We start from the raw sequence: 25301 nt of genomic DNA, 5'->3' as shown, positions 1-25301 counted from the left end.
CAGCTTCTTTTTGTTTCCCATTTATTTCTTTATTCATTTAATCAGCCAATCTTTACTGAGTGACACAAATATTTATTGGACATGTAGACAATTGATGGGAAAGCCAGGAAGATCAAAACAGATCTGTCCTCATAGACTTTCCAGTCTAGTGAGGAATACTAAATACTCAAATAATGATGCATCTACAGTGGTCCACAGGCCACCGGGGCTCCTTCCGGATTGGCTGGACTCCCCGAGCCATGTCCCACGGATGAAAGCTCTGCTCAGCACATGTTGCTGGCCAGCCTTCCTGTCTCATGGTTTCCTCTGCCTTTAGGTTGCTCATTCTGGGATGAAGCAGTCACTGGTCTGCACCTGTCCCTTCCTAATCTCCACAAGCCACGGGTCCACATAATGCACTTGCAGGCATGGCTAACTTTAATGAACATTCAGCGGTAACAGAGTCCAGGGCGTGGCTGTCCCTTCTCACTAGATTTCCTTTTAGTCCAGGGCGTGGCTGTCCCTTCTCACTAGATTTCCTTTTCTTCTCAGTACTCAGCCTTCCACCATCTCACTGTTTTTTCCCCTCCTCTCTCTTTGCTCTCCTTCCTTCCACTTCTCAGAAGCAAGCAACCAACCATGACAGAGACAATGAATAACAAACAATTTTCTTTTGGTGTTTTTTTCAGGAAGCCTGGCTATCCATTTTGTCTCGAGGGCTCCTGAAGACACCTGTTTGCTCAGAATTATACCCTTGACTCTTCAAGGCTTACCTATAGGGTGTCCCAAAAGTTGCCCATACAAAAAATTTTACAAAATATTCTCAATATGGTGGCCATCTCTTTGTAAAATTTTGTAGTGAATATTTTGCAAACAAATGTACATTTAGCTACAATTTCCCATTTTTCCTATGTATGGCGACTTTGTAGGTAACTTTTGAGACACCCGGTATATATTACAAAGACATTTGTAATGCAACAAAGACATTTGCTGTTGCCGTCTGTTTATATCCATATATATGGTTAGTCTGGCTACATTACAAATTATGGTGCGAGCCAGAAAAGTAAGAGGCAGGTACAACAAAACACCTATTAGATGGAGAACAGGATTGAAAATCAGAAAGCAGGGCACTCAAGCTTCTCTGTGACAATGTGACATTTCTTTTTTTTTTTTTTAATGTATTTTTTATTATTATTTTATTGTTAGAAACTCATTGAGAGAACAAAGAATTAGGTTACACTGATTGAACTTGTTTGATAAAGTCCCTATTATAATCACCCCAAGAAGTGTGACATATACAATGACGCCCATCCCCCGCTCTCCTCCCCTCTCCCTACTTGCTCCGTCTCCTACACCCCCTCTTGTATTAGATCATCTACTGCCTTCATATTAGAATAGAGTACATTGGATTCTTGCTTCTCTATTCTTGCAATTGCTTTACTAAGAAGAATATGTTCCACCGCCATCCAGGTTAATACAAAAGACGCAAAGTCTTCATCTGTTTTAGTGACTGAATAGTATTCCATGGTGTATATATACCACAGCTCGTTAATCCGTTCCTGGGTTGGTGGGCATTTAGGCTGTTTCCACAGTTTGGCAATTATAAATTGAGCTGTGATACATAGTCTAGTGCAAATATCCTTATGATAAAAAGATTTTTTTTTTCTTTTGGTTAGATGCCTGGTAATGGGACTGCAAAATAAAATGGGAGATCTAATTTGAGTTCTTTGAGGATTCTCCATACTTCCTTCCAAAAAGGTTGTATTAGTTTGCATCAGCAGTGTAAAAATGTTCCATTCTCTCCACATCCACGCCAGCATCTGCAGCTTTGAGATTTTGTGATGTGCGCCATTCTCACTGGAATTAGGTGATATCTCAGGGTTGTATTGATTTGCATTTCTCTGATGATCAGGGATGATGAGCATGTTTTCATATGTTTGTTAGTCATTCATCTTGTCTTCTTTAGAGAAGGGTCTATTCATCTCTCTTGCCCAGAGATATATGAGATTGTTGAGTATTTTTTGTTGATTAATTTGAGTTCTCTATAGATCCTAGTTACACCCTCTCCCTAGGCTTAATCAAGAAGAAATAGATCACTTGAATAGACATTTCAAAAACTGAGATTGAAGAAACAATAAAAAAACTCCCAACAACAAAAAAAAAACCCTGTTCCAGATGGCTTTACACCAGAATTTTATCAAATTGTTAAAGAAGAGCTTATTCCCATACTGCAGAAATTATTCCAAAAAATTGAGAAGGATGGAATCTTCCTCAACACGTTCTACAAAGCAAACATCATCCTAATATCAAAACCAGGAAAAGACCCAAGTAAAAAGTAGAATTTCAGACCAATTTCACTAATTTATACAGATGCAAAAATTCTCAAGACAACCCTAGCCAATAGATCACAGCTACACATTAAACAAATCATTCATCACAATCAAGTATGCAAAAATCATTCATCACAATCAAATACACAAGTCCATAAATGTAATTCACCATATCAACAGAGCAAAAACAAAGACCATGGGCGATGCCTGTGGCTCAGTGGGTAGGGTGCTGGCCCCATATACCAAGGGTGGTGGGTTTGAACCTGGCCCTGGCCAAACTGCAACAAAAAAATAGCCAGGCATTGTGGCGGGCACCTGTAGTCCCAGCTACTTGGGAGGCTGAGGCAAGAGAATCACCTAAGCCCTAAGTTGGAGGTTGCTGTGAGCTGTGATGCCACAGCACTCTACTGAGGGCAACAAAATGAGACTCTGTCTCTAAAAAAACAAAACAACAACAACAACAAAACAAAGACCACATGATCTTCTTAACAGATACATAAAAAGCATTTGATAAAATAGATTCTTGGCTCTTTCCTAACAAATGAAGTGACAACATGAATGATCTTTTTTTAAACTTTGAGTTTATTGATTTTTGAAACGGAAACACTCATGCCAAAGCTGGCAAACTTGTATAGACACACACACAGACACGCACACAAATGGGATGTAGAGCACGGAGGGCCGTGTCACTGGCATTGTTAAGTCTACCCTACAGCCATTCACACAATTCTGGGTCAGCCAGGTAATTAGCTGAAAATTCTTTTCATATTCATTCTTCCTTTACAGGACAGTTTCCTGAGAAGAAACCCAGAATATGAGGGTTTCTGTTTAAAAAAGTGTTGCCTGCCAGCAGCATGTGAATTCTCTTTTCAGGATTCGTGTATGCCCAGATGACACCCCATTTCTGCCCTCCACTCTGCCCCGCAAAGTATAAGTAGCTTCTTGCTCCACCTTACACCTTCCTATCGATCAGCAAGGCGTGGCAGAAATGAATCTAAATTCTGTTTACCACCGGGGTAAACTGCCGTCTCCATCACATACTTGTGGAAAGGCACTTTTTGCATAGGTCCCCATGTATTCCCAGGTACTGAAAATGACATGCAACATATGATGCAGCCATTGTACCCAGTGCTCTGCGAATGTTAACTGGCCTGGAGCACATTACATGTCACAGCAGAGTCATGTACTCAGGGGGATTCCCATTCTGTTATTTTTCTGGAAATAAATTATTTCATTTGTTTACCCAACCCTACCTACCACAAAGCATCTTCCTTTTTCTCTCCACTCGTAACTTTCCAACTACTCATCTCCATGCCTTTTAAGCTTTCTTTTTATTGAAAGTAATAAATTAAGACACTTATTTTGATGTGGTTTCACCTTTGCCTAAGAATCTCCACCAAATATGTTGGCACACTCAGAGTAATGAGTGTACAGGGATTCATTTCAGCAGCAAAAACATCTACTGACCTTAGAAGGAAGAACCTTTCTAGTTATAATTACTTGCTAGTCTTACACTATGGTAGCTCTCCATACAGAATAATACTTTAAAGTGAAGACATTCTGAGGAAGTGGTAACTTCTAGAGCTTTTTCTCAAAATGAAGTCATTGGCCTTGGGCTCAGATGGAGTTTGCTGGAAGTGTTACGACTCCATGTGGTCATCCTGTGAGTCAGTGCTGATAGTGGATCCCTGGCTACTGGTGTCGACAGTCTCGTAGGACTTTTGGTCTTTGGCAAAGTTGATAAAAACCTGATTTTTCAGAGAAAATAAAGCCATTAGTGCACAGTAGGCCCCAGGAAGAAGTAAGGTTAATCATACAGGTGTGTACACAACGGAAAAGCAAACAAGAAAATTAGATTTTATGGAGGAATGGTCCTATATACAGATATAGGCTCACTAGGAATCTTTTCAATTCTCAAATATAACTGGAGTTTGAAAATAGCATTTGCATCTATGACTATGTTTATGACTCTGATTATATTTACAAATATCATCTAAATTTAAAGCTATGGTTGAGTATATATAGCCATGTATCTGTATCCATATGATATATGTCAATATCAGGTATAAACAAGGAGCCCAGACTCAAGTTCTTATCAGATATTTGTTCAGATATGTTGAGAGAAGTTTCACTAGTTTTAAGAGTCAATGCCCCAAATCAAATTTGTATAGAAAGCCCACATTAACCGTATGTCCAGTAAGCCAATTATTTAGCAGGTATACCTTTTTACTTTGTCAAAAATCATTAAATCTATTAGTCAGACAGATTAATCCAAAAACAATTTGAGAGTCTATTTTTTTTTCTAGGCATGGCACTGATAGTTGTTCATAAGTCAAAGACCGTATCTTCTCTGTCAGCAAAACCACGATTGTCTAAAGCCCCCATTAAAATGCCTAAAGCCCCATAAAAAGTTGTTGTCCACAAAATGTGACCCTGTGGAATGACTCAGAGACTCCTAAGGCCTTACTTTCAGATCCATTCCACTAATAGATGCAATCAAATATTGTGTACATCATGTGGTTGAACTGTACAAAATTAAGACAGTGCAGAGGTGCTATCCAGGATTACCTATGATGCCTCTAGATACTGAATGTAAGTGTAATTAAGATGAATGATGTAATGGAAAGGAAAGGATTCTGCATTTGCCACCTTAATTGGCTGAATTGAGCAGATGTAAAGATCTGGCTCCAAATTCTCTCTAACTAGCCCCATCCCACCCTAATCCCGGAAGCCAATCAACAGAAATGTTCTTGAAGAAAGTAAACAAAATGTTCATAGCTGTTAGTTTTGTTGGTGAAATTAGTGTTTTGTAGCTTTACCTACATTCTACCTGATGGATATAGATGTCTATAGAATGGAAAAAAAGTCTTTTCTCCAATAAAAATAGTGCCTTTCAGATCTTTTTTTTTTTTTAATATCCCCAAATGAAGTCAGAAATTAATTAGGCTCTTTGCTAAGTTTTTCAGGTGCAAGATTAGATATTAATTCAATTAAAAAGAAATTGAATGTCATTAAAAAGAAATAACCAGAATGCATAATAATTAATATGTGAAGTTGAGCACATGCATCCTGCTATACATCTTACCTCTTCCAGAGTGGTCTGACTCACTAGGAAATTTGTAATATTTAAAGCAGTCTTGTTGGTTTCCAGCAAATCAAAAATGTTTGCTACTCCTCCCGCTGTGACAGGTACATGATACTCCAGCATGCTAAGGTGCTGATCCTGCAGAAACCAAAAGAAAAAATTTTGTTTTGCAATGTCAAGCTATGTCTACATGATTAGGCATAATTTTACCAACAGCTAAGGAAGGGAAAATACTGAAATTCATTCCACTGAAAATGATCTGACTGCAAAGAATGGGTATGTTTTAAAACTAATAGCTTGCAAAGATGAGATGAAAAGTTTTACAATTATCAAAGAGAAAACAAAGTAAAAAGTTAGTGAAAATTCCCAGGCATTCTACATTCATATGAACTCCTACAGTCATTATAATCTTGCTGGAAACAAAAAGTGCGTGGAATGGCATTTCACATGTCAGGCTATGCTCAGCTCACACAAGTTTTCTCTCTTTTTAAAAAAATTTCAAATTAATAGAGCGGAACAAATGTTTAGGTTATGTTGTCTTCAATGGTAAGGTAAAGTTCAAGTTGCAGGGGAGCCCTTCCCCCAGGGGTATAAATTGATCAATTTTAGAAATTTTATTTTTATGTTAGAATTATTCTCAAAGGCTAGAAATTAGCTGTTCAGTTTATATTGGCTGGACATGCTGGACTTCAATAGCATTGTCTAGAAGAAACTTCAGTCCAGTGATGTTGCATCCTTTCTGGATTCATCCTAAAATTCTTTTCCATTTCTTTATTTTAGTCAATAGTATCACTTTCTTTTTAGTAATCTATTATCTTTTTATTTCAAATTCATATGAGGATACAAATGTTTAGGTTACATTGTTTTTGATTCTGAGGTAAAGTTCAAGTTGGAGTTGAGCCCTTCCCCCAGAGTTGTGTGCGGAAACACCCTCACATCATGCACGTTAGGTGAGACTTAGTGATGTATTCTTATTGCCTGGAGTATCTTGAACAAATTGCTTTTCCCAAAGCAGCTGTGGTAGTCAGTTACCACATCTTATTTATTATTCCTTTAAAATGTCTCTCAAGTGTAACTTTTCCTGTCTATTTGCACCATCAGTATTATTAACTTGGTGCTTATCACTCCACATCTGAGCAACTACGTCAGCCTCATCAGAAGCCATTGATTCTGGCACAAAGCAGCTAGTTGAATCTTTACTAGTTTCATCAGGATGTTTTCTTATTCCAGAATCTGCCCTTGTGACTTCTATAGATCAGATCAAGACCATGAATTTTGAGCCAGGTATTCGAGACTTTCTCCTCGCCCGTGTGTGCACTGCCCAGCCTTTCCGTCAACTTGTAGCTGCATTCTACCTGACACTGCAATCTGGAAATCTTGCTTGTGTTTGCTCTCAAAATGTTGTTCTGGCTATTTCCCTTCTAGAGATCTAGACACCATCACAGATTTGTAAAGAATGGTCTGCCTAGGGAAAAAAAAATCAAACTTTTGTCATCACCGCATTTGCCTTGTATAGCCCTGGTCCCGAGAGGAACAGACCAGGGAGAATGTAATTTCATCACTCAGTGAATAAACACAGAAATTCGCTAAAAGAAAAAGTGTTACAACCAATACAATTTGTGCAAGAAAGATGTCCTTTAGCTTTTACATTTGATTTAAATTTAGATGATAGAAAATGGGTTTTGATAAGAATCATGAAAGCTATTATTTCCTGGAGAAGTTACCTAATGCTTGGGGAGGCTGAGGCAAAGGTATTTCTTTTTGTAAAGATGAATTCTTTTTCAAACTGCAATCTATGTTGTTGTCTACAATCCCGTCACATTAATATTGTGCCTTATAGTTGGTGAATTATCTTTGTGGACCCTTAATCATTTAGCTCTCACACCGATTTTATGAAGTACGTGTTATTGTAGTCACCTTTTATCTTCAGTTTTCGCTTTCCATGGTTTCAGTTACCTGTGGTCCCTTGTGGTTTGAAAGTATTAAGGGGAATATTCCAGAAACAAATGATTCATATATTTTAAATTGCTTGCCTTTCTGAGTAGTGTAATATAACCTCAAACCTTCCCATTCCAGGACATGAATTGTCCCTTTGTCCAGTATCCACACTGGAATGCTACCTCCCTGGTACTACACAGGAGAAAACGGTACAGGGTTTGGTACCATCCGAGGTTTCAGGTGTCCTCTGAGGATGGTGGAATGAATCCCCCTCAGAGAAGGGGAGATACTGGATTTCTGTTTACAAATAAGAAAAATGAGGCTGAGAGAATTTAGTTAACTTGTTGGATATCCCACAGGCATAGCCAGACCTCAGCCCAGGTCTTTCCAATTTTTTTTTCCATCATTCCACATCTGATTTCCTTCTAAAAACAATCATTTGCCATCATCATCTTCTACAATTTACCTGGACATCAAAGATACGATAATCATAACTTTTTCTATCAAGTACATTTAGCTTACGTGTGTGTGTCTACTCATAGCTGTGTGTATATAGGATGAAATCAATTATAAAATATCTGACTAGTCTGGGACTCGAGGACTCCACTTCCACCCAGTCGTGTGGATTCATCTTTGAAATGAGAAAACAAAGGAGATAATTTCATCCAGTTGTGACACCTTAGAACTCAGTAGCTTTTTTTATGCCTTCAACACATACCTGCCGTTCCTCAGTTCTCCGACATGCCTAACTAGTAAATTAGCAATATGTACCACTCGAAAATGAGTACAGTGTCATCACAAAGACTTTGTGGGGAAGAAATAAATAAATATATATGAAAGGACTGTGTTAACTTTAAGTTGCTACAGAAATACATCATTAATTTGAAGATTCTATTTGTTCATACTGAGTGTGGTTTGGAGTGTTATGCGTCTTGAACTGGTAAGTTTAGAGTAATAATAAAGCCGTGGTCAACCTGTAGATGAAGATAAACATTTACTAAGACATTAGATGATAACGAGCAAAAACCCATCAAAATCGAGAGGTGAGATAATCACTTACTTTTAAGTATGTTTTCGGAAAGTGCAGCTGCATGAACTTGGTGAGGGTCTCTCTGCTCACATTGTTATTTTTAAAGTGAACCTTGACAGTAAATCCCCGTCCAAACCTAGAAAGAAAAAGTGCAAACTATGATATGAGTTACATTTTGTCGAAACAGCTCCCCTGGAATTGCAGATAATGAAACAGGACCCAAGCGGACCATTACCAGCCCCTTTCCTTAGATAAAGACTGTCATTTTGCCATAAAAGTTCAGGGTATGTTACAAACTGGATATAGGGCACTGCCATGATTTTTTTATTTGTTTCTACCTCTATATAAAATCAGAATCTTTGGGCAAAAGTTGCAGTGAAAAGAAAACATAAAACCTTGGCTTTCTTTGACATTCATGAATTGGCCATGGATGTCAATTTCTGGGGTTAAATACTTTCTAACTTAAAATAAGCAAGCACTTGAGAGGCTGGCTCTTGGAGATTTGGCATCAACAGGAAAGATTAACATTACTGGAGTTTTAAAAATAAATATTCAAATAAGATGTTGTTTGTATCCAGAATAAAGTCTGCAAACAAGTCACAACAGACTCCCCAAGAGCAACTGAAGTCCTCTTTCGTCTTTTTATCTTTACCTTGGTTAATATTACTTTGTAAAAAAGTCAACTTGTTGTACAGAAAGGTATAAAGTAATATCTGAAGTTTGGAGATTAATGTGGATATGTATAAATGCATATACGCTCTGGTGAATATAAATTATTAATTTATTTTAATTTTATAGTAATATGATATTTATACACATTTCTATAAAGTATTCTTGGCTAAAAGGTTTTGACCATGGTAAAAACATTGGCTAGTTGGCTGAGAGCCTGTGAAAATGGAAAAACGAACACGGCTAGATAAAAATCTATCCCTTCCTATACTTGCCAAGGTCAAATTTGTTATTAGATAAACTCTTGAAATCTCTTTTTGAGGAGTGGTGCCTGTGGCTCAGTGGGTAGGGCGCCGGTCCCATATACCATGGGTGGTGGGTTTGAACCCGGCCCCAGGCAAACTGCAACAACAAGAAGAAGAACACAAGAAATCTCTTCTTGAGGGTATTTTGCTTGTGGATAATTTATTATTTGTTTATTTTTTAGCTGTAGGCCTTCTAGGTTTTTGAGTTATTAACTGAAAAAGACATTAAACTCTCCATCAAATCATTTAAATTTAAGATGAGTCAACGATTTGCTTCTCTATCTCAGTTTTACTATTCAGGCTGCTGAGGTAATCCTTTAAAATGAGGAGGGCACCGTGGGAGGGATTGCTCTACCCTGTCTGTGAATGCATTTGCTCTTCACCTGCTCTTTATGTGCTGCAAAGAGCCGATACACTGGAACCTTCCGTTCACCATAATGGCCAGCCTGGTGCAGAGAGCTTCACATTCCTCCATGCTGAATGACAGAGCAGAATCACGTTAGCATTCAAGACACAGAAAATCGGGACGTTCATGAGCATAAACTTCTCCGTTTCAGTACGGCGTCTTAGAATTACTATTTTTGCTCCTTCATTCTCTTTTTGTTTTTAGTTATTTTGAAGGAGAAAAAAAATAAATCTTTTGAGTGTAAATTAATGTCTTCAGAGAGGGTTTATTACCACTTCTACAGCTTGCTGCCATCTCTCTCACCTGGAATGATCCCTCTATCAAACCTAATAATTCTTTTAAGCTGACTCCAGATCTATGCTTTCTCAGAAACATTGCCAAAATGACATCAAACTTTCTTCATTATGCTTCATATCCCACCTTTACTGGGATTTTATGTTTCGGGATTAATAACTAGTGAATTTACACTTGATTGTATAATCTCTAATTTCATGGACTATGATAACTGCAGGAGATTTGAAGTATCACCTTGTCCCTTTCATATAAAAGCTAATGGATAGTCAATGGTTGGCTCCAGTGTGCTGGGGCAAAGCTAAGATGGAAACAAGTCTCTTGATCATAGAAAAGCTAACACTTTTTCTACCATTGATAATTACAATGCAAAGATAAACTTAATACAAATTATAAGACAAAGCCAACCTGATAAGAGTCACAGATAAAATGCTGTATGTATTCAACCTGAGTGGGTGGCATGTGGATTATGTGAAGGCTTTTTTGCATATCACTGGTGGCAGGGATATAACAAAAATTATGCACGGACATTTTTTTGCTCATTGCCTTTCATTAATGTTTGCGTATTTCATGTGTGGCCTAAGACAACTTTTCTTCTTCCAGTGTGGCTCAGAGAAGCCAAAAGTGTGGACAGCTCGGAATGCTTCTTATGCTTAGCTGACTAGAGGTGTCTACTTCATGGAGGAAAGGCAAGTGGGCAGATTCTGGAAGGACTGGTAGGATTAGAATATGGAGAGATTTTGTGAAAAGACCCTTTCAAGTAGAGAGCATAGCCCAACCAGGGCTAGGAGGGGAGAAGGGCCAGTGTGAGGGTATAAACCATGTCATTCAGATCGACTGATGCGAGAGGGTGTTGCAGGGAAAAGAGATGGAATATTTAGATGAGGCCAGAGAATAGAAGGCCTTGAATACTGAGCCGAAGCATTCTGAAATTTATCTGGTAAGCAACAGGGAGCCATAGTTGAGTTAAGAAGGCCATAAGTCATGGGGAATTTGATTTTAAAAAGACTGCTTAGACCTTGAACTTTGTCCCACCATGAGAGCTCTACTCATACCATAGAGCCTGCCTGATTTGCTCCTGCTATTGTAAAGATATTGATACAATCGTGGGCCTTCATTATCCATCTATCCTTCCATCCATCCATCCTTCCATCCATCCATCCTCCATCCCTCCATCCATCCTTCCATCCATCCATCCTCCATCCTTCCATCCATCCTTCCATTCATCCTTCCATCCATCCATCCATCCATCCATCCTCCATCCTCCCATTACATAGGATTACCTTTCCTCACCTATCATCCTAAGATTGGGTGGTTTGACTGTAAGGGCCCTGCGTTCAGTTTACCTGTGAGATGTGAGGATGACAGAGCATCTGTTCTGTACTTCCTCTGAAATGATCTTCCAGAGGTGCCGTTTTGATTTAGGATCCATCCCAGAGCTTGGCTCATCCTTAATAAAAAGTTACAAGAAAAATTTATCAAATTAATTAATTTTTGATGAGGTTCTTTACGTGAATCACCACATTTCACTTCCCTAGAACATAAGTCACTTTTCAGGATCCTGTGACTAACTTGTTTCATACTCAATAAGCTCCTCTCTGCTGCTTAAAATTAATCATTTAAAATTGTCAATATGTTTTAAAAAATGTCTCAGCAAAGTTGACACCCTGTTACTTTACATCTGTCTCTTATGTTTCTTTGGAAAAAATTCTGCTTCAATTACTGACAAAGCAGAGTTCTTGCATTTAATTCTACATTGTCACATATATATTTGAAGACATCTCAACAGGACTGCCAGCCTGCTTCTGATAACAGTACTGTGGCTGTGATGGATATAATATGCTATGTGAAGCAGAAACAAGATCGTTGGATATTTCAGTTAATGTGTTTGAGGAGTATTTTTAGTTTTCTGTTATTAATTGAAAGTTAACTCTCTTCAGGGAAATAAAAATAATATTTCCAGAAATTGCCAAGGAAGATGTATGTTATGTTTCAAAGTAAATGATATTTTGAAAATCGTTCAGACATAAAATTAGAAAATGTAGCAATAGACAATCTCAACAATAATAGATCCTGACAGGTGATTAAAAAAGTATAGGTCAAGATTACATAAAAATTAAAAAGAAATGTGATGGAAAGTATGTGCATAGGGTAACCAGAGGCTTATTTTTATGGTAAGATATTAAATTTAAAGAAAGAAATCAGTTATACTTGGAAGCTAAAAACGTTGAGCTGATAGAAGCAACAAGCAGGGTGACTACAGTTAGCAGTAATTTATAGCATATTTTCAAATAGGTGGAAGAGAGGATTTTGAATGTTCCTAACACAAGGTAATAATGAAGGTTTGAGATGACGCATATACTACTTACTATGATTTGGTCATTACACGTTGTATAAATGAATTGAAATGTCACACTGTACCCCATAAATACATATTTATTAGGAATCAAATAAAATTAATAATTAAAAACTTTTTAAAATAAAAAATAGAGGCATGAATGTTAATTTGGGGAAACATCAAAGGATATACTGTCACTGTTCCTATTTTCAAAGAAGATAGAACGTATAGTAAATGTATGTGGAAGGAAATGTGTGTGGCCTTTTTCTCTCTGAATTTTCTCTTAGAGTCTATATTTCAGCTCATTAAGATATAACACACAGCACTTTTAACATTTCAAAGTGCTATATATCTCTTATCTCAGATGGGTTGTTTTGTTCAATTTTGGGACATTTACACAATAGGATTGTGTTAGGAGCAGAAATGTGATGCATTATAGGCTTTTGATATTATGGAAAGGTAAGCTAGGCATCATTCTATCTGGCAGTTTAAATGATTTGATTCACTGTACAACTTAATTCCTGGAATAAAGAACTGACTTATAACTGGATTATGATTGCCTATAGTTAAGACTCTTCCAGAGATTGGCGCTCTTTGAACGAAGGGAATTTTCCAAAATAAGGCCAAGCTGGTTTCTCTGAAATAAGGGCCCTTTCACAATGTTGGGCCTGGGGAGCAGATTACTGTATTACTATGTGTAACTTATAGTCCTAGGCGATCAATTTAATTTTTGATCTTTTAATCAAAATATAAATGTGGAATGCCCTTCTTGCCCCTCTAGATTCAAATAAACTAGTACGGCATATTATGAATCATATCCCAAGGTAGATAACTTGTATTTTTCAGTAACAGGGAAATAAACTCCTAGCACAATACATTGTTCTAACACATGTCTGTCCTCCACAGTAGAAGTTGGAAAGTGTTAGTTCCCCTAATAGGTTCCTAATAGAACGAGACACGATTTGTTCAAGAGGTTGGAATCAAAATCTACCGTGTTTTATAACTTTACTTATTTGAATGTCTTTCCACTATTTCCCACTCCCATGCCAGTGTTTGCTCTAAAATCCACTGAGTCCATTGCTTCTGACAAAACATTTTTGAGGGCATTTGGTTGGGGTAGCAAATTATTTGTTAATAGAACTTCTCTTTATGGGATGGCATGCATATAAGGAAAGTGCTTTGCATAGAAATCAGCACGCAGTGAGACCTCAGTAAATGTTGAGTGCCACGATGAAGGTGGAATGTTAACACACCCGAGTGGATCTGCAGCCCTTTCATCACGTGTCTCTTACCAGCAGCAGAATGGAAGGTTTCCCTATCAAGGCCAGCGCCGTGGATAGTTTCCTCTTTGTGCCGTAACTGCACAGAGAGGTAGCTCTGTCCTTGTAGGGCATCAGGTGGAGCCTCCTAAGGAGTTTGTGAACAGTCTGTGGACAACAAAAGAGGAGTTGAGTTGACCTTTCCCTGCAGAAACCCTTACGGCACTAAATGGAAACAAAAATCTGCTTGTGACAAAAAATTTTCTTATGGAGAATGTTTATAGGGAAAAAATGGAAACATTTAAATTCAACATTAATTTTATTTTTGTTTTTAAAAAAACCACTTAAAACTAATAGTTTATTTGAAAAGATAAAAAACAATTCCTTGAAGGCTCATTTGCTAGGGGATTCTACCCTCCCTCAGATGTGTGAGTGTGAGTGTTGACAGTTACAGGTTGTACTTTATGGCGTATTATCATGGGATTCTCTTGTTAAGCTTAAAAGAACTAAAACAGAATTCATAAGTTTGGGTTTTTCATTGATTGCCATCCCTGCTGCCTCTTTATTCCTACTGAGCGGTGAGCTGTCACAAAGGCTTTAAGGCTATTTAAAACATATCAAAACTTGAGCACCTTAGTAATCTTGGGTTTTTGTGGTTATTTCTGTAGTTACATAGCCCTGGAAAATAACAAAATCCTAATTGGACTTATACAACAGGTCCCCAGGATTGAAAAAATAGAGGAAACTGCTCTAAGGTTTAGCCATCCCATTAAAAAGGCAAATAGTACAGTGAAGTGCAAAGCCCCTGATTCAAAATCAAAGTGGAAACTATTCTATTCTGCTGGGGCATTTTGTGGCTAATTGTATGTGCCAATGCTTAAGCCCCAGAGGCACAGGCTTCACCAACCAATGTTCAACCCAGAGCCTGATGCGAGTGTGAGCCACTATTTGTTCTTAAAAAGGTAACAGAACAAATACGAGTCAAAGGTTTCCTACAGCTGATTTCATCGGCATACGAAGCATGCCAAAAAGATGTATACACATTTTTAAAAAAGGAAAAAATTGTATTAAATTACAACACTCAACATATACTGATAACAAAAGACAACGGCAAGTCATGTTGAGCCCCTCTTGTGATTGCAAAGTCACACGTGACTTAAATACTACAAATTTAATAGTTTATGCCTTTCTTAAAATGTGTGTACTTTTTTGGCACCCTCTGTATGTACATCTAATATACATAACCAGACTAGGATGGATTCATTGTCATTGCCAACAGGAAAATGTCACCATGTCCCAGTTAGTTTTGAGGAGATGATATAGAGAAGTAGAAGCAATAATGGTTTCACACTAACCCGTTTTTCACACTTGTACTCACTTCTTTAATATCTTTTTCTGGAATTCCATGTACTCGGGCATAGAAATACAAATGTTCTTCCACAGTTACCAGGTCATCTAAAGCATCTTCCTGAGGGCAGTAGCCAACTAATGAGCTGTGAGAGTCAACATGACCCAGAGATCTGAAGAGAGCATCAAAAACACGAATGGGTTTCAAAAGACTTATCTCTGCGGGTCCCCACAGGTTGGGAAGGAAGCTTTATTTTGGTCATGGTAGTCGGTAACTTTGATGAAAAGGGATAAAATAATACCACTATCAGAGTCGCACTTAAAGTTTTAAAAATTTCTGCTCACTTAGTTTTTTCTCTCCTGATAATTTAATAATACAATACAAAGTAATCTAAACTGTTCATTTTAAGTATTTTTTTCCTAAATAATTATGTTGTACTTGGTAATTGAACTATTAGCTTTCCTTCTCCTCCCTTCCCTTCCCTTTTCTTTCTTTTTATTTTCTTTCTTTCTTTTTTATTTTTTTGGGGACAGAGTCTCACTCTGTTGCCTAGGCTAGAGAGCTATGGCAGTGGACTAGCTTACAGCAACCTCAAACTCCTAGGTTTCTCTTGCCTCAGTCTCCTGAGTAGCTGGGACTACAGGTGCCTGTCACAATGCCTGGCTAATTTTTTTTTTTGTATTTTTAGTAGAGACAGGGTCTTGCTCTTGCTCAGGCTGATCTCAAATGCCTGAGCTCAAGGGATCCTCCTGCTTCAGCCTGCTGGAGTGCTAGGATTACAGGTGTGAGCCACCCTGCTCAGGGAAGCATTAGTTTTTCATACCCAGTGTTATTTCTGATCAGAATGTTTCCACTGGAAGGAATTATGTCTCCGGTCAGCATCTTGAATATGGTGGTCTTTCCTGCTCCATTCACCCCAAGAAGGCCAAAGCACTGGTTTGGGGGGGAGGAAAAATAAAAGATGTAAACTTCAGTTCAAACCAAAGACATGTTGCTATTATATCTTCTTTCCTCATTCCCTCAGGCTGAAATAAATTACCAAGAAAAATAAATCACTGGAATTATTCATGGATATTGTGTTCTGCTGGCACTTGGTAAAACTTTTTCTTTTAAAACAAATGGATACTTATGTTATCTTTTTTCTCTTAACCATCTAAACATTTGTTTATCTGCACAGCCCTTGTTTTACATATCACGTTATAGCACCCCGCTATGTGACATGATAAAATACTCCACAAATAAGATCTGCTAACCTGACGAAGTCATTATATTTATAGATTTCATATTATTCACACACACTCACAACTTTACTGAATAAGCTACTGAAGCAATAATTTCTTTATACCATCAAATAAATTTGATGCATGCAGTTTACAGCTCTGCTTGGAAAGCTAAGGGAAAGAGCCATATTCTCTCTCTCTCTTTTCAAAGCTGCCTTAATACTGGTGCTGTGAAAACAGCAAGAATATAAATAAATAGATGCAGCTCTGGGACCTCACTTCTGAAAATTGATGTCTTTATGTCTGTTTGAAGAGGGCTGGGAATGAAAGGTTTTGAAGACAAAAGCCTGAACTGGCTTCCTGACCAAAGTTCACCCCGGAGTGAACAGTGGACTGTAGTTGGTAGTTGTTGAATTCTCCCTGCTAATAGGGAAAAACTCACAGGGGTAAATAATGCATGTACATATGTAAATGAATAGCTGGCTCTCCATACCCATGGGTTTCCAATCCTTAGATGCGACTAACCTTGAGAGAAAATATTCAGGAAAAAGAAAACATCACTACTGAGAATGTACAGCTCTTCCCGTGTCATGATTCCCTAAATAAAACAGTGTAACAACCACAGGAGAGCCTCCATAGTTGGCCACTTCTCTACATTGACAGCCTCCTTAAGTTGACCTAATTTTCAGAGACCAGACAAGCACCACAAGTACTCAATGGAAGTTCCTTATGTCGACCTCCGGATGTTGACCAGTTTGTTACAATCCCTTGGGTGGCCAAGTTACAGAGATTCTACTGTATTTACATAGCATTTACTCTAGAGATGATTTAAAGTTTACACTAGAGATGATCGAGGAGGATGTGTGCAGGTTGTGTGCAAATACTAAACACCATTTTATATCAGGGACTTGAGCATCCATGGATTTCGGTATCTCATGACAACAACCCCCTTGGAGACCAAAGGCTGACTGTATATATAGATATATAGATTATATATAATCCACGGAAATATTCAGATTGACTTTTATAGTCTAGAAAAAAAATTAGGAAAAAATTAAAGATTTTAATTGCCACTTATGCCAATACAAAGGACGGTTAGAAACAGAACAGAGTCCCTTACTTCTCCAGCGGGTATCCCGATGCTAATGTTGTTCACAGCTATAATCTTTTTGTGGATAAGCTGGTAGGTCTTCGTGAGACGATGGAGTTGGACCAGGTCGAACTCAGCTGCCCCGCTCTCGACTCTCAGCCTCTCAGCCCGCACGTCCTCGTCTTCATCTATTGTCTCCATTACAGGTGAAGAATTAAATTTTCTGAAGAAGAGCCTAAAATATGGACCCCGTGATTTTACATCAATGATTTAAAAATAGCGCTGCTCAATTTTGAAATGTTTTAATGGGTTTTCACTTCACTTTTAATTTTTTTTTTTTTTATATTATGCTACTCAAATAACCTGAGAAATTAGTGTGGATTCTCTTCCCCATATTCACTCTGATATTTGGGAAACAGCTTCTACTTTTGATTCCTTAAATGTTTACAGATCCACTGTTAGAATTCAGCATCCTGATTTCAGTAATAAGCAAGTGAATAGATGTTTGAACATTAGTTCTTAACAGTCCAGCAATATTAGTAAAACTCAGCACCTACAAACCCAAGACCGATGATCACCTTTTACTTTTAATCATCTATGTTTCTTTTTTTATTGTGGCAACACTTAACATACGATCTACCCCCTCAACACATTTTTAAGAGCACAGTACATCATTGTTAACTGCAGGCACAACGTTACACAGTAGACATCTCTACTTTTTAAATCATCAGTAATGTAAATGTTATTCTGTACGACTCTTTCTACTGTTCATGTCTCAGCTAAGATCTAGCCAATATTTTAAGGTTATCAGCCCTGTACACTAAGTCCCAAACCCACCTCAGCATCTTGCTTAACAAATACCAAAAGAAAACAAACAAAATTTAAAAATCCAGGTCTTCCTCCCAATGTTCTTGTTTCTTTTCACGATATCCCCAAAGATGCCAATTGTGATGCTTTTTTTTTTGGTGTTTTGAATCTTACCTATTCCAAAACCTTCTCATGCAGTCAGACTCCAAACCCTGGAAATGCTCTATAACACCCCATCATGGATTATTTTCTGCCAATTTCTATTATAGGCTTTTACTCCTCACCTAGATTTCTCCGGCAGCCTGAAACCGCTCTGCTCTCTCTGGCTCTTCCATTTCAATCTACACCACCTCCACAAAATTACCTCTCCTCAAGCACAATTTGATCATGCTGCTCTCTGTTCAAGAATCTTTAATGGACTCCCATGTGTTTGTTGTGAATAAACCCCAAACCATATCTCTTTCGCAAGCATTTAGGGGACTCAGTCTTCCAACTACATTTTAAGCTTTTGCTGCTATTTCATGACATTTATTCTATATTCTTATCAAATTGTGTTAGTCCTTTCTTAAACGTGCCTCGATATTTTTCTCTATCTGTGCTCCTGTCTTTCCTCTCATTATTATTCTTTGATTAAAATTTGATTTTCCAATAGCTGATAGGTACACACACATGATATTGAAATTCAAATGGTACTGAAAGATGCAGAGAAATAAGTAAGTCCTTTGTAACCATATATACTGGAGTTCTCCTCAGTACTCACAATTAGAGATAGTCTATGGATCTGTAAGCACAATGATATGTATTTATTTTGTCTTTAACTCACATGGTAATATGCTAGCACTTCATACATAGTTCTGAACCTTGCAGTTCTCACTCAATAAATATTAGAGGCAATCCTAAATATTACATGGAGAACTGTGTCACTCTTTCTACTGGCTGCATAATGTTGCATTAGTGAATAGATGTTTATAATTTATTTAACTAGTCCCTAAATGAAAAACATTCATGTCGTTTCCATTCTTTTGCTGTTATAAATGGTTATTATAATACATAATTTTATACATACGGATTGCTGCATATGCATAAGCATATCCATAGGAACAATTCCTAAAAATGGAATTTCTGGGTCCATGGTATGGCTATTTCTTTTTATTTATGACACTGTCCTGACTTACTCTCAGTCTTCCTTTCCCAAACTTGTTGCCAACAGGCTACAATCCTGTTTCTCCATTTCTGCCTGTGAAAGTGTTTCCATTTTTCTGAACTCTACTGAAAGACTACATCTCCTGTGTATGCACCCTACCACTGAAGACAGCTGTGCGTATTTAATTTTATTCCCTCACTCCACAACAACACTTGCAGACACACAGTAAGTTGAGACAACTGTTGACCAGAATAAAAGGAATGGTGAATCATGCTACAAGTGTTTTTGAGCCAAACATTACTAGTAGAAAAGCTTAAACCATTGACCCTTCCTGAATATTTTAAATTGCATTCTCTCATGGACGTCTCACACTATGTTTCATTATATTTACCTGAGTTTCTTTATCAGCCACTCATTGATCAAGAGTCGCAAGAGAAAAAACATGGTGCCCTGAGAGACCAAGGCCACGAACATTGCGCCCAGCTTATTCATCTCAAAGGTTTCACTCGGGTACTCCACTCCGTATGCTTTCAGGAAGTCCAGGACTGACTGCTGCTGGGAAAGTTCGATCAAACCGTAGCCAAAACAGAATTGTGGGAAAATCAGGAAAATGCGCTTGAGGGTTTCAGAGATAAGTTCTAAAGTCTGAAATGAGAGAATAAAAACAAAGATCAGCATTAGGCTTCCAACAAATTGGTGAAAATTTAAAATTAGATGTAGGCAAATATTAAAACATGAGAAGCCTATCTAGAGTGGCAATTATGATGAATTTGCATATAAATATTTATTGTAACCAAGTGGTGGATGGAGGTTGTCACAGAAAATGATTTTGTTTTTCTTGAGGCAATCTAAGGTGTTGGGCCCAATCCTGGAGGCAAAATTACTTCTAGACCTGATGGAGATCCCAGGAGGGTAGGACCAGCTGGTGCGTGAGGGTCTGGTATAGGAGAGTGGTAGGTGCTGAGCGAGGGAGGCACTTGATAGTGAAGTTTCAGAACTCCAGGTAAATCCTATCTGGAAAGGGACTAAAATGATGAAATGAGATGGAAGGGGAGACGACATGTGTCCAAGAGGAGCAAATGGCTCACTTTCACGTTATTCACACTTGGGGCCAACTCTTTCCAGCTCATGAATTTTCTTCCTCCTCCCGGAGCAGACTTGTCTATCCCTCAGTTCACTTCATTTCCTCTCTATTCTTTTCTTTTCAATTGCCTGGCACTGTTAGTGCTTCTCTTCCCACTAATCATAATTGCCAATTCTGAATAGAGAGTGATGCTGGCAATGAAGCAGACTCCAATACGTGATTGAAAGGGGAAAGAATGAGTTTTTCCCCCTGTGAATGATCAAATGACTCCTAGCCCACAGTCATATAACTAAGTCATTGTCTGTCACCACCGTACCGTGAGAATTTGTTAATGAGTAAAAGGTTCAGCCGACCAATCGGCTGCATGGTTTATGTAGCGCTACACAATATATCTGATTTCACCTCCATTGCCCTCCTCAAGTCCTATGACATGTCAATAGTTTTGACATTCAGTAAATACAATGATGAGCATTAACCTAGATGAAGCCTAAAAAAAAAAAATTTAAAAGCTGTTTAAAGGAGAATTTCTCCTCTCTCCTAAATTTAACAGAATCAAACGATATTCTTCTTTTCTATTTAAAGAATGTAGAATAAAAGAAATTCTTTCCACCTGGAACATGCTGAAGCTTTTGATACATTCAGTGAAGTTTCACAGACTAAAAAAGGACCTTACCGGATCATTAGGCTTTTCCTTGGAAAGAAAGTACACCACTGACAGGGAAACAATGGAATTGATGCCAAAGAACAAGTTGACACAGACATAAGTGATGAAGGCCATCCCTGTTTCATGGAAGAGCCCAGCCAGCAAGTACATCCAAGAAAATGTTGCATAACTACAGGTTGAAAATACTAAGAATTAAAATTATGCGTCATGTTAATTTATTTTACAAAAACCAACAAATAAATAAATAACTTAAATAGGGTTCCATAAGAAAAATAAACATTAGGAAGGAGTTGCCAAGCCTTGTAATTAGATCTTTTATTCCTCTTTTTGACAGAAAAGACCAAAGGATGTTTAAAAAACAATGACACTGAAAAGTCACTTTTACAAACCCCTGTGTAGTCCCTGCATCATCAGATGTACAAATTAATTCCCCCCACCCCCCCGGGATGGTGGTGGTCTACATATGCAGGATTTTTTTTGTTGCTGAGAAATATAATTTTAATCAATATTAATCTTATCATTCGAAGTTTAGGAGAAACAACGATATTGCATTCTAGCTAAACATATAGAGCATGTTAGAAACTATATATCCTGTTTTGAGCAAAGACTTGAGTCACTTTTGAGGCAATTTGATAGAACTAGAGATAGATAGCTCCTGCATCAGCTATAATTGCTAATGAAGGGATACTACTCAGGCATTCAGGGCAGAAAAGATTGTTATGCTAAGCATTGATTATATCAACCTGTATAATCTGTGTTATCTTAACACAGAAGCAACATTATTATGTGTGTGTCCTTAGACATCTGTGAAAACATAAATACAAATAAGTATACATGAGTTTATATACCTTATAATGTTATATATACTCTTTATAATTTGTCAATATATAAATTCACACATGAATTGGTGTGAATTCTAAAGCATCCATTTTTATGTAAATTAGTTTAGATATGTAAATTAGTAGGCATGACACTTGGCACCCAGTAAGGGCTCATTAATGTTAGGTATTACTATTAATAATAACAGAAGTAATTTTCAAAAGTATTATATTTTACAGACTATGGACTAGCAAGTGTAATGTATTGGTAGTCATCACTCATGTCAAAGGAAACCCCAAGGCAATTGTAATTTAGCTAATGAGATTTAGGTCCTATGGTGTCCAGAAGCGTTTAATTCTCTTAATTCTTCTTTCATTGCTTAATCAGCAGCTTACCCAAACAGGAGAAGCAGGAGAGATACAGCGCCGAGGTTGCTTTCACTATAGAAGGCAGGTAACTTGAAGATTGCGATGACACCGATCGAAAATGCTACAGGCACTAAGTAGAAGACCTATGGGAATATGGAAAATAATGTTTAATATATGGCAAGTATTGTTCCAAAAAAATCCATAATCCATCTAGTTTAAAAGTGCAACAAGTTGACCTAGGAATATTTGATGGAATGCATTTTATTTATGTTCCCATTGAATGTAATGCTCACCTCATTCTACACTGATTTCACTTGAGAGTTTATTTGCTCCAATACGAGGTCAAGCCAGTCTCCCTTCTTTATGAATATACAAGGAGGAGTTCCTGGCGTTCCTGCCTCAATGCTTTGAGATTTCGGAACATTGTGTGGCAGAGGTTCAGTGACAAAGATAAGACAGCCAGGTATCATATTAAATTCTGTCCTCAAAGTATTGATTTCCTTTTGAACACTGGAACTCTCTCAGATGGTTGATTCCTGAGGCTTGGTTATCAGTGTGAGTCGCTCTGTGCAACACAGCAGGGCAGTGGGGCCCACTCTTTCTTGAATCACAGGCATGTGAACAAATAACTTAGAATTTTGTCGGCAAGTAGAAATATGAGAGGCTGAGGATGACTGCATCCAGATGTGCATAATGAAGGTGGTGGGAATTTAATTAAGGTGCCAGGGGTGGGGAACTCCTCCCTTGGAATGAGCTCCAAGTATAAGGCAACAGAATCCTGACTGGTAAGTAAATCTTCACAGAGTGCACACTTGATGCTTTCTCGATATTAATGCTCCTATTAAGTCCAGAGCACTCATTACTATTCTTTTAGATTCGACTTCTACAACAAACAGACCTCGCTGGGTACAATAACCAAATGAATATACAGTTAATTACTCTCCAGCTCTTCAAGCCAGAGATCTTGACAGCAACCCAGACAATCTCACCATGATCACCAGGCAGGCATATACATCCTGGGCTTCTGGCCAACACTGGTGTGTTTGGAATCAAGAATGACCATCTAAAATTGGGACCATTTTATGCAAATGAGAGAAATGGAATTTACCCCTCTTTTCCCTACTAATCTTTTCAAATGTGTCATTCAGCAGAGGTTACTACTTTGAATTTTTTACTGATTAAATTTTTTTTTTTTTTTTGAGACAGAGCCTCAAGCTGTAGCCCTGACTAGAGTGCTGTGGCGTCACAGCTCACAGCAATCTCCAACTCCTGGGCTCAAGCTAGTCTCCTGCCTCAGCCTCCCAAGTAGCTGGGACTATAGGCACCTGCCACAATGCCCGGCTATTTTTTGGTTGCAGCCGTCATTGTTGTTTGGCAAGCCCAGGCTGGATTCGAACCCACCACCTTGGTTGTATGTGGCTGGCATCTTAGCCACTTGAGCCACAGGCGCCGAGCCACTGATTAAATTTTTATGGGCTTATTTACCACAATTGGGTTAAGGCTATTTTGCTGCAAAGATTTTCACAGTAGGGATTCCTAGATTTCAGGATGCTTGAAATTCACTGGGGGATCCTGTTAAAAATGCATATTATCCACACTCCACTCCCAACATAGGGATTTAATAGATCTAGAGTAGGGGCCAGGAATCTGCATTTTAAGTGTCCTAGGGAATTTGGTATAGTCCAGAGAGACAAAGGCAGGTGAGTTTCTTTTTTCTTCAACCATTGGATGAAGATAAGCCTGATACAAACTATTATTTTTTTAATTTCCTATCCTGGTGATAATAATTTGACCAAAGCAGAGTAAATAACTCTTGACTATAAAACATGCCTTCTGTCCACATTAATCCTGCTTGTCCTGTGACGACGTAAGTTACTCACCATGTCATAAATGAAGTTTGTTACCCAGTAGCATGTCACACCGATGCCTGAAATGTGTTGCAATTGTTTGGCTTTGGTTTGATGTTCCCTTACGACATAGGTGACAAAGCTGGCGGTGGTGACAGAGTAGCCCATCAGGATGGACAGTGCCACTAAAATATCGATTAAACTGCTGATTCTACAGTGAGCAATAGGGAGAGGAAAGCACACATCAGTTTTTGGAGCTCTTTTCCTTCCAGAGAGATTCATGGCGTAAGCCATCAGCAAAACCGTACAAGAGTCGGCTGTGACACACATATGGCTTCCTGCAAGGCAGCCAGATAATATCTCCAATGCGACTCTACTGTGACCCTGAAATAAATGTGGTTTTACTGCGTCTGAGTTGACTAGGGATATTTGATAGAAAAGCCTCGGTATCCAAGGGTGACAGGGTGTATGCCAGGGATGTACAGTCCTTGAGCATAGAAACAGTACTTAAATGCTATGTGTGGAAGTGACGAAGCACTTATGCACTTGACTCAGGAAAGCAGCAGCGTCTGAATCTGCAGTCAACAAGCTCTGCTTGCAAGCCCACTCTATACCCCTTCAGAAACTTCCTTTTATCACAGTCAGTGACCTATATTACCAGTCCTTCTAGATTGACATTCATTCAGATACAACTGTGATTTCCAATTATAACACTTTGTACGGAGGCTCAGCTATGCCAAGGAGAAGAGTAGTCGTGCCAGAGATGCTGCTTACGTGGCTTGTTCTTGGTCTTGCACTCCTGGGTACGGGTGGCTGTACATGATGATGCCTTCAGGAAGAGACAGTTCTATTAGTCGGTATTCAGTTAATCAGCAATATCAACTTTTAGATGAATAACATACAATACTTTCCTCCTTACGCCATGATCTAAGAATTTTACTTTGTGGATCCTGCATTAAAGGCAAATGATTTTTCCCCTAATCCCATCAAGGCCATACAATTGATGGCACGCACATAAAAAGAAAAGTTCTCTATATTGTGTATAGAATCTTTGGGAAGGGGACGAGAATTTACATTTCTTATATAACATTTCCCCTAGTCTATTACATTTAAATAATAATTGTTTTCCACTTTCTTCCTTCTATCTGGTCACGTACATGTTTATGTTTTAGGAGCATTTTAGAAATGCATTACATTTAAATAAGCAATTCAAGAAGGAGGGGGCCAACTATATGAGGGTTCCCTAAAGAACAGAAACTTACCTCCCCCAGCCCTCTATA

General features: G+C 38.2%; 1 protein-coding gene across 1 annotated transcript in view; it reads right to left on the bottom strand.

Annotated features, from left to right (window-relative positions):
• Positions 1-2873: 2873 nt before the first annotated feature.
• The window catches only part of ABCA12 (ATP binding cassette subfamily A member 12), a 174594-nt gene continuing 152166 nt past the window's right edge, over positions 2874-25301 (bottom strand). The window contains exons 40-53 of the mRNA XM_003784975.1: positions 24796-24850; positions 24055-24232; positions 22202-22317; positions 20997-21156; positions 19631-19884; positions 17319-17523; positions 15802-15911; positions 15009-15150; positions 13664-13798; positions 11380-11483; positions 9720-9812; positions 8393-8498; positions 5395-5532; positions 2874-4057 (exon numbers count right to left, since the gene is read on the bottom strand). Of these exons, the coding sequence (XP_003785023.1) occupies positions 3950-4057; positions 5395-5532; positions 8393-8498; positions 9720-9812; positions 11380-11483; positions 13664-13798; positions 15009-15150; positions 15802-15911; positions 17319-17523; positions 19631-19884; positions 20997-21156; positions 22202-22317; positions 24055-24232; positions 24796-24850 (1904 nt within the window). The 3' untranslated portion in view covers positions 2874-3949. The remainder of the gene's footprint in view (positions 4058-5394; positions 5533-8392; positions 8499-9719; positions 9813-11379; positions 11484-13663; positions 13799-15008; positions 15151-15801; positions 15912-17318; positions 17524-19630; positions 19885-20996; positions 21157-22201; positions 22318-24054; positions 24233-24795; positions 24851-25301) is intronic.

This window comes from Otolemur garnettii, unplaced genomic scaffold (assembly GCF_000181295.1).
Source record: "Otolemur garnettii isolate 467f Iridium unplaced genomic scaffold, OtoGar3 scaffold00013, whole genome shotgun sequence".
Classification (NCBI taxonomy): Eukaryota; Metazoa; Chordata; class Mammalia; order Primates; family Galagidae; genus Otolemur; species Otolemur garnettii.
Note: the sequence above shows the minus strand (reverse complement) of the source record. Positions and strands in the feature narration are given on the sequence as shown.